General features: G+C 35.5%; 1 protein-coding gene across 2 annotated transcripts in view; it reads left to right on the top strand.

The window, feature by feature from the left end:
- Window positions 1-520: 520 nt before the first annotated feature.
- Window positions 521-10,135, top strand: part of LOC132707617 (discoidin domain-containing receptor 2-like) — a 226,835-nt gene continuing 217,220 nt past the window's right edge. For both annotated transcript variants that reach the window (XM_060679521.1, XM_060679522.1), the window contains exon 1: window positions 521-820. In XM_060679521.1, the coding sequence (XP_060535504.1) occupies window positions 718-820 (103 nt within the window). In that variant the 5' untranslated portion in view covers window positions 521-717. The remainder of the gene's footprint in view (window positions 821-10,135) is intronic.

Here is a 10,135-nt window from a genome sequence, read left to right as displayed (position 1 = left end):
ACAAACATTTGTTGTTCAGTTTGTGCCAGAAATATCGTGCCATTCGCCTATCGTAAGTTGGACACTTTCTTCCCGCTAATAGAGACTCCTCCATCCCAGATTTCTAGAGCCCTTCTTCATTTCATATTTCAGGGGTTCTCTGTTACTGTAGTGAGAGAATAAGTGTTGGTAGTGAATATTGATCGTAATAAACATTTTGTTAATTTTTCCTGTTGTTCCATGAAATTAAACATCCCCCCGTCACACGGTAATCATTCGTTTACCGACAATATATAGCCTTGTTGCGTTTTTGTCCGGACATTGACCTAACCCCTCGCAATTTGTTAGCCCTCTAATTAACACCGTCATTTACTCAACGAGGGTATTTTGATAACGAGGCGTCCTTCGGCGACAAAAAACCGTCAAAAGCGCCCCAAAGAACGTAACGGAACCGCGCAGAGTCATCAACCACCTCGCGGCTGTTTTTCAGTTCCTGTTGCTCTAGGGCGCCTGACTCGGACAAACAGTCGCCACCCCTGGGGGTAGTTGCGTCCGTTCGTTCATCCGTCACCCGCGACGCAAACGGTTTGTTTCGCGGACGACCCCCGAGTCTTTATCCCGTCGACGTCGCCTTCGTCGTCGGGTGTACGGGCGAAATCGGTTCAGTGTTTCGCGGCTAGTGCGTGAGAAACGGCGGTGCCATGTGCGCCGAGGCGTCGTTGTAACGACGCCATCGCCATGGCGACACGTCGACGCCGATCCGTGGACGTCGTTGCCGTGCTCCTGCTGGTGTGCCTCCCGATTCGACTCGTTTACCGGCCATGCCGTGCCCTCGAACTAGGTAAAGTCCGTCTCGAAATGAATAAAACAAATTTTCAATATATATTTAATTATATTAAATTTTCATGAGATTTGGTCGTGATTTTTCCAAAAAATTTACAGATCCCAGTCAAAATCGGCTTTTTCGAGTCTTATTGTACCGAAATCTACCTTAGAAAAGCAGTTATTTACTAGGTAAAATCCGTTTCGAAATGAATAAAACAAATTTTCAATATATACTTAAACACTGTAACGTGCGAAACGTTATCGACTTCTATCCAAACTTTTCATGGGGTTTGGTCGTGATTTTTCTCAAAAATTTACAGATTCCAGTCAAAATCGGCTTTTTCGAGTCTGTAACGTGCGAGACGTTTCGCGAAACAGATAAGAAAACAATTTAAAAAATAAATAAATATGGAACTCTTATAAATTAGTATCAGTGAACATTAGGCTATCTTTCACACAAAAGGGGCTATGCATTAAATAAGTTTACTTTAATGTCAATATTGAAATTATTTCAATAAATATTGACTTTCATTTCAATATTGACAGTAATTGGTGTACTATAGTGCCAATGCCAATACTTAACAGTATTGGCATTAAAAAAATGCTGAAAATAACAATTTGCCAGATGAATTCTTACTTTTGAAGCAGAATTGTGGTCCGATCGGAGAAAGCTGGCATTAATGTTAAAGATTAAAAAAAAAAAAAACAAGTCCCCATTTTATAGTACTAATACTTTTGTAGTACACGGATATTTTTACTTACCATTGGAACATTTAAATTGGAATATTGGCCCCCGAGAGACGTCCCTTTCAAGGTCGGAAACCATTGTGTCTATGCCATTTCTGGCAAACTTCGGCTGATAGAAGTCTGATGCATGCTGGTTAAAACTTTTGTCCAAATATGTACAATTTATATTATGTCCATTAGTCATTTAGATTTTGTGTTGCTCTTGATGCATATCTTAGGTGAGGTCTAATTTGACATGGACACTCTAAAAAGATCTTTAAAGCTTTTTTTTGGTAATTTCAAGGGATTACTCTGAGCTTCTTCGTTCTTTGTTCTAAGTTTAAACCGCATATGGCAGAATCATTATTATATAATATATTACAAAAACAAGTACCCATTGTATAGTTACCGTTATAGTATACGTACATTTTAACTTACTATTTGAACATTTAAACTAAAATATTCAGAGTTTTCAGTGTTTGGAAACATTGCGTCTTTGTCACTTCTGACAAACTTCGGCTGATACGTTTTGTACCATATCTGTTTGGTACGACTCTTGACACTAAATATGTAGTAAAACATATACATATTATTATGTCTATTAGCCATTTAGATTTTGGTTATTCGTATTTCTTCACCTTTGTAGTTTTAGCATATTTTATGTGAGTTCCAATTCGACAAAGCCCAGTTCTATGGACACCTTAAAAAAGTTATTTTCTGGTGATGTCAAGGGATTACTCTGAGCCTCTTCGTTCTAAGTTTAAATCGCTTTTATAAAATAATAGTTTGTTTTTCTATTATAACGTTAGATGACGGTAAAATAGTAAATGCAAAAGAAAATATTGTGATAACAATTTGCCAGATGAATTCTTCCTCTTGAAGTCTGGAATACTGCAGAATCATAGTCCGATTCTGGAAACTTGGCATTAATATTAAATATTACAAAAACAAGTAGCCACCTTTAAAGTATACGTACATTTTAACTTACTATTTGAACATTTAAAATAGAATATTGCCCCTGAGAGACAGCCACAAGCATATCAGCGTTTTCAGTGTTTGGAATACTTGCGTCTATGTCACATTTGACAAACTTCGGCTGATAGAAGTTTGATGGATGCCTGTTGGAAGTTTTGTCCAGTACCCTTAACACAAAATATATAGTAACGCAAAAAAACTAAAACATACATTTTATTATGTCTATTAGCCATTTAGATTTTGTTCTGCGCATTTATTCACCTTTAGAGTTTTAGCAATTTTTATGCGAGATCCATATTTGACAAACCCCAATTCTATGGACACCTTAAAAATATCTTTAAAGTTATTTTCTGGGAATGTCAAGGGATTACTCTGAGCGTCTTCGTTCTAAGAAGTTTAAATCGCTTTTATAAAATAATAGTTTGTTTTTCCATTATAACGTTAGATGACGGTAAAATAGTAAATACAAAAAAAATATTGTGATAACAATTTGCCAGATGAATTCTTCCTCTTGAAGTCTAGAATACTGCAGAATCATAGTCCGATCCTGGAAACCTGCCACTAATGTTAAATATTACAAAAACAAGTAGCGACTGTATAGTATACGTACATTTTAACTTACAATTGGAACATTTAAACTAGAATATTGTCTCCCGAGAGGCAGCCCCAGGCATTTTAGAGTTTTCAGTGTTTGAAACAATTGCGTCTATGTCACATATTGTCACAAGTTCGGCTGATAGAAGTCTGATGGATGCCCGCTTAAGGTTTTGCCCAATACCTGTTTGGTTGACACAAAATATATAGTAATGCAAAAAACTAAAATATATAAAAAAAATTACATCTACAAGGCATTTTGTTCTTCGTATTTATTCGCCTTTAGACTTGTAGCAATAGGTGTTGCTGTTTCTGTATTTTTTATATTCTTGAAGTTAATTTCGGGTCATGTATATGATAATCGTTTGTTTCTTCTACTATAACCTTAGATGGCCGCAAAACAGTAAATGCAAAAAAATATTCTGACAACAATTTGCCAGACAAATTCTTGTTCTTGAAATCTGCGACACTATTAGTAAGATTACAAAAAAAGTCGCCATTTTATAGTTCGTTGTTTAGTAATTAGCTTTTAAGCGAGAATATTGGATACTACAAAAGAGCAATTTAGCGTTTTTAGTTTCTGGAACAATTGTTGTTATATGAGTGCAATCAATATAGCCTATTATGCCAGGAAAACCACCCGTTTCCATCGATCTATACATACAATTACTTGCATTACTTGCATTAGTTACAATTACTTCTCACGGTTCTTTACCTCATCTGTTTTAGAAAACTTTGTTAGATGACAAAGAACTTCAACTATAATGTCCGTCACTTCTAATAAACGTCAGCCGATAGAAATCTGATGAATGTTGGGTTAACGTTTTTCCCAACACCTCCTTGGCAGGGGTCTTATCAAAGGGATGTTGAGCAAAACATCAAAAATGTACTAATGCAAAAAATTTAAATATTTAAAAATTATTATGTCTATTAGCCATTTAGAGTTTTAGCAATCGCTATTGCGATTTCTGCATTTTTTTATGTGTGTGACACCTTAAAAAATCTTGAAAGTTGGTTTCTGTCGTGTTATAATGGTTTCTTTTCACACTGATCCGAGCTACTTCGGACATTTCCGGGATATTATCGCACGGCTTTAGAAACAATCGGATGTTTTCGGAGATTTTACAGCACGGCTTGAATTGCCGTATCGCAAAAATGTAGCCAAAAACTAAGGGTCATCGAAAAAATATGTTTGGTAAACTTTTTAAGCCACAAGTTTATTAAACACTCTCTCGTATAATTAACCAGTTTTTCCACTCCTGTCTGTAAAATACCACTTTACCATGTTAGTTTCGTTTCCCACGGATCCGAGCCACTTCCGACATTTCTGAGATTTTACAGTACTGGTTTGGGAGCAATCGGATGTTTTCGGAGATATTTACCACGCTTTGAATTTTGACGTTTGTCAATTCTGACGGTCATGTTAGTGGATGTATTCATGTTGTTTTGCGAAGAAGTATCAATAAACTAACGGTCATAGAAAAAGTATACTATTCAACACGTTCGGCAAACTCGTTTATTAAACACTCGCTCCGCTCGTGTCAAATAAACTCGTGAGTCAAATGCCGTTTACCGCACTCGTTGCCTAATATACTATTACCGCATTTGTTGCATTATATGCTATTATTTAATTTACGTTTGAATTTCATTTTGGTGCAATGCATGAGAGAATAAAGATTTGTCGTAAAAAAATTATATTTGGGGTATATTTCTTATTTGAAAATAATTTAAAGTTTCTTAGGGTGTACTTCTCGTTTAAGTTTATTAGTTAGTTGGTCATATTTCGTAATTCCGTAAGCATATCTAAGAGAGGCTGAACTCTTTGGATTCTGTTCAGCGTAATTAAAATTACTTATAACGAGACCTTCTGTTAATTATAACTTTATATTTGTGCTGCGTTCTCCGTGGGCTGTGGGCTGGCAATCTAGTAAAGATGATGTGTACATTCTACACTATTGGTGAACCCTGAGAGACGCCGCCTAGAACGAGATCCTTTATAGATACACCTTTTTCAGTTTCAACGGACTTATATCGATTAGGTAAGGGCTATTGCTTTTTCTGAAAAATCCATTTAGTGTGTCGCCGACACTAGAATCTCTCTATCTTGTCGAAAGCTTTGGACAAATCTTAGAAAGGAAAGACTAACTTTAAAATGCAGATTTTCAGGAATGCGATTTTTACGCCTGTTATATATGCCGAATTTTTGGATTCTTCCAATTTCTGACATGGCAGGCTTCAGTTTTCTGGGCATGAGTTTACTGTTGTGTTCATAAAGCCTACTTTGTCGTCAATAACATTTATGTATATTATAATTTAAAGCGCATAAATTTTTTAAAAAGCAAAAGTCAGTGTTTTTCAGGCCCCGAAAATTTCACCCTAAGTTTCCTTATTACTTCCTACAAGGAATTGTAGGTTTGGGGCGCTATTTATTGCTTTCATCAATAACATTTGAACTTTTATGACGTTTGGTACAGTTTGCAGCTTTATCTCTTCTAGAAGGTCTTTATCGACACTAGCAGAGGCTTCGAAGTAAATTCTGCCGCCCACAAACTACTGCTATGGACTATATTTTTAGGACTTAGAGTAATTACAGAGCATTATTTATGGAAAACTCGCATCAGGTGCTCAACAACTTTTTTACATCATTCTAATATGTTTTCCACTAAACAACTTAAATGTCATATGTTTCTTACTATTTTACATTGTCTTATGAACCTACCTGCTAATATGCTACTGTGTGGGCATGGTTTCCCTCATTCAAAATAAACCAAACGAGAACCATAGACGTGTATGTAGGCAGGAGATCAGAATGTAGTAGGTCTAGTAAAATATAACATTCATTTATTCGGAAAGTTTTTTTGGGGATTTAACATTTTCATCTTGCCGACACTGTATGATTTTCACCATGGTTCATCCAAATAAAATAAGTATCTGGATGCTTCCCTGGCTTCTTTTTTATTCGGCAAATAATCCTTATCAATCAAAATTGATCTGCTGTTGCTTTTTTTGTTTTAAGATTTACCTGTTTTAATATCGATAAAACATCACAGTCTTTAATTAAAAATGCAGCATACTACCCACCTCAAATTCCTAGTTTTCTGGCTCAAATTTTAATAGGCATGAAAAGACTGATTTTAGCGATCACTGATTTATCTTCATTTAGAAGTAAATGGTTGATTTTGCAACACCAAGCATCTCTGCATAACGTACATTACAATCAACCTGCGTTTTCACTTTTAACCGCATCCTAACAATTAAGATTTGTTTTTCAGTTAAAAATCCGTTAGTTCCAAGTTTTAAGTGGTTATTCGAGATTTTCCTTAATTAAAGACTAATTGACAGATTTACTAAATAATAGTTGCCTAGGTTTTATATGTAATGAGAGATTCGTACCTGATTTATTATTATAGAAAAATTAAAACTCTTTTATGCATTATAATAGCAGCAGCTTTCGATTATTACTTTACTATTTATTTCTGAACTACTTGTAATCAGCTTGCACGCCTATTGCGGCAAGGGTTTTCGATGATTTATTGCTCATCGCCTTTACTTTAAAAGATTAGAGATTAACGAGACCATAAATTCTGAAAGAACTTAAACATGGTCGGTGCCTAGTGACAACCGTCTTCCAAAAAATAAACATAATAAGCTGCTACTAGCCATTAGTGGCGATAATGTAAACTGATTGGCCACGTCTCTTTGTTAACGTCATTCAAATTTAGTATTTCTTTCCCGTAGACTAAAACCGTATTTTAGATTTTTCTATTTTAAAAACTTATTATCCGGGTTTATTTGAACCCATATTATCCCAAGCATAAATTTTTTTTACAAAAACTCTTTTTTGTTTTGAAATTATTTATTTTGTTGCACTTAAAAATGCATTACATGTGTCAAAAAAAAATAAATAAAAATTCGAAAAAAATACTGGTGCGTAAACGAACCACTGGAAAAAAAAACATTAAATAATGTTTTGGGGCACACAATTTATACATAAATATACAAAAGAAAGTTCAAATTCGACAGAAAACAACTAAAAGTAGTTTGTTTTCCAAATAGAACCAAATAGAAAAAAACGCATAATAAGGGGTGTTTTTTTTTATGTATAGAACTTTAAGTTGCAGTAAAACAACGATGTGGCATTATATTTTAAATATGGTTTCTGGCATATGACCCCTACGGCTGGCGCGGATGTAGTCAAATCTGGACGTCCAATTTTCGATGACTTTTTCCAACATTTGTGGCCGTATATCGGCAATAACACGGCGAATGTTGTCTTTCAAATGGTCAAGCGTTTTGTGGCTTATCCGAATAGACCAATGACTTTACATAGCCCCACAGAAAGTAGTCTAGCGGTGTTAAATCACAAGATCTTGGAGGCCAATTCACAGGTCCAAAACGTCAGATTACGCGGTCACCAAACGTGTCTTTCAATAAATCGATTGTGGCACGAGCTGTGTGACATGTTGCGCCGTCTTGTTGAAACCACATCTCCTGGACATCATGGTTATTCAATTCAAGAATGAACGACTTAGTAATCATAGCTCTATACCGATCACCATTGACTGTAACGTTCTGGCCATCATCGTTTTTGAAGAAGTACGGACCAATGATTCCACCAGCCCATAAAGCGCAGCAAACAGTCAGTTTTTCTAAATGTAACGGTGTTTCGACATACACTTGAGGATTAGCTTCGCTCCAAATGCTGCAGTTTTGTTTGTTGACGTAGCCATTCAACCAGAAGTGCGCTTCATCGATAAACCAAATTCGCTTATGAAAATCGGGAACAACGGCAATCTCGTTTTGGGCCCATTCGACGAATCTACGCCTTACTTGATGATCGTTTGGCTTCAATTCTGGCACGAAAACCAAGATCCTTCCACAAAATCTTCCATAAAGTGGGTGGACACAGATCCAATTCCTGTGCTCGATGGCGGATGGACTCATTCGGGTCTTCCTCAATGCTACGCTCTACAGCAGCAATAGTTTCTTCTGTACGCGCCGTACCGCGTCTCTGAGGATGCGAGTTATCAATAAGAGTAAACGTAGTGCGAAAACATTCCTTGGTTAATCGAATTAACTGCGTATTCCGCACAGAACCATTATTTTCGAAATAAAATTGCACTATTTGCAAGCGTTGTTCAGGCTTGAGTCTATTCATGATGAATTGCCAAACCAAACTGGGAATAAATCACTTGACAGCTGTAAAATCGGTCGCCATCTTGAACAGTAATGCCAACATAAAGTTATATACATCGAAAAAAAACACCCATTATTTTATGGTGGATGAGCGCACCACTGGTAACACCCGGTTTCATTTTTGGTGATATTTTACAAAGCACGAAGTATGTAAATGGATATCACACTTATTACAAACGTAAATTGTGTGGCTGTGGAAGATTCTACATCTCGTTCAGGCTTTATTAGGATGAACAATCATGAGGTGACCTTGATTATCATAACGCACTTCATCTATGGCAGGTATCTTGCACCTTTGAGTAATTGTTTTATGAGTTTTTAAGAGTCTGAAAGCAATGTAAGATTTAAAATCAAATCAATCACTTCTTCATCAAAAAAAAAAAATTCATCGGATATAGATGTGTGAGTGTACTCAACCTGACCTTTCTTCCATTTGACAGTAGAAGCAAGCCTGTGGTTTGCAGAAAGCATACGTCTTCTTTTGAATTCTAGGGTTTCATACATCTGATGAGTCCCATTCAGGTTCAGTAGTCGATGAATTACAGGACTGTGGAAGGACAGCTATATCATTCAGTTGGTTCCCAAACTCTTGTAGATTTATGTTATCTTTCGTATCTTCTTCGTCAGTCGGGTGGAACATAGACCGCGTCAATATGTTGTGTAAATATTTTTTAAAATAATACTTATGACTTTCAATGTTATTTTGTCCTCATCCACCACCATCTCCTCCATAGCCGCCTCTAATTGCTTTTGAGTCAAATACCTCGAAAATGCCATATTTTACGAACTGTAACGTTCACTGCACAAGACACTAACCAAAACTAATACTAAAGAACACGCTAATTGTTGGATATTTATTTTACATGCGCTGACTTGCAATAACAAAATATTGTTTCACAGATAAAACCACTGGTGCATTCACGCACCAGTAAATATTTTCAAAAAATAAAGCACAATCAATATAGTATTTCCAATGTATGTTTTCTGCGATGTAATCTACAAAAATGGCAACAGAAATCCAAAATATTTTTTTTACTATTTTGGATTTACTTGAAAATGTGATACAAATTTATGAACCGCTTTTTTTAACTTTTGAAGTCATACATCTTTCTTTTACACATAAATTAACGATTTCTACGGTTTTATGTCCTTTAGTAGTGATAATAAAAATATTTCCTTTATGCGACAAAAAAAAATCATAGAATAGACAAAAAACATTCACAAATGGGCAATACTTATCGTTATTCGTTTCAATTTGTATTTCGTAAAAATTAGGGCTTTGCTCTGGGTACATATATATTTGTATTTCACACAAATCATATCACAAACTTTTCTAAATTCAGAGAATTTATAGCGTTTATTTTATATATTAAACTTTTCCATTGTTCTCACTTAGTTTTGGCTTAAATTCGAAATTATGTGCCAATGAACGAGTTATGTATTTTTTGCGTATATGTCTTTTACTGCTCCGTTGCACAATTTTGTTTCTCTATTTATATATGGCTTGCTGTTTCAGAATTTCAGAATGCGACAGCACATGACGATGACATGTTTCCATTGTATGTTCCCATTTGTGCGTGTTAATTGACTACTTGATACAAAAGAGAAAGTGCTTCATTAAATATGTACAGTCAGTGACTAGCAGCAAGCGATCGAGTGGTGGATTCGCTTCGCATCTGCAATCGGCCACGTGATAGTATCCCATTCTGAAATTACGTTCACTCTAAAACTGAATAAATTTTATTACCTCATCTTATCTAATACAATTTAATTTCGCTAATTTGTGGAAATACACATTGCAATATTTCAACCCAATCTACTTAAAATACAGTTCTCTAGA

The sequence above is a fragment of the Cylas formicarius genome, unplaced genomic scaffold (genome assembly GCF_029955315.1).
Source record: "Cylas formicarius isolate icCylForm1 unplaced genomic scaffold, icCylForm1.1 PGA_scaffold_9__14_contigs__length_23061073, whole genome shotgun sequence".
In the NCBI taxonomy this organism is placed as follows: domain Eukaryota; kingdom Metazoa; phylum Arthropoda; class Insecta; order Coleoptera; family Brentidae; genus Cylas; species Cylas formicarius.
Note: the sequence above shows the minus strand (reverse complement) of the source record. Positions and strands in the feature narration are given on the sequence as shown.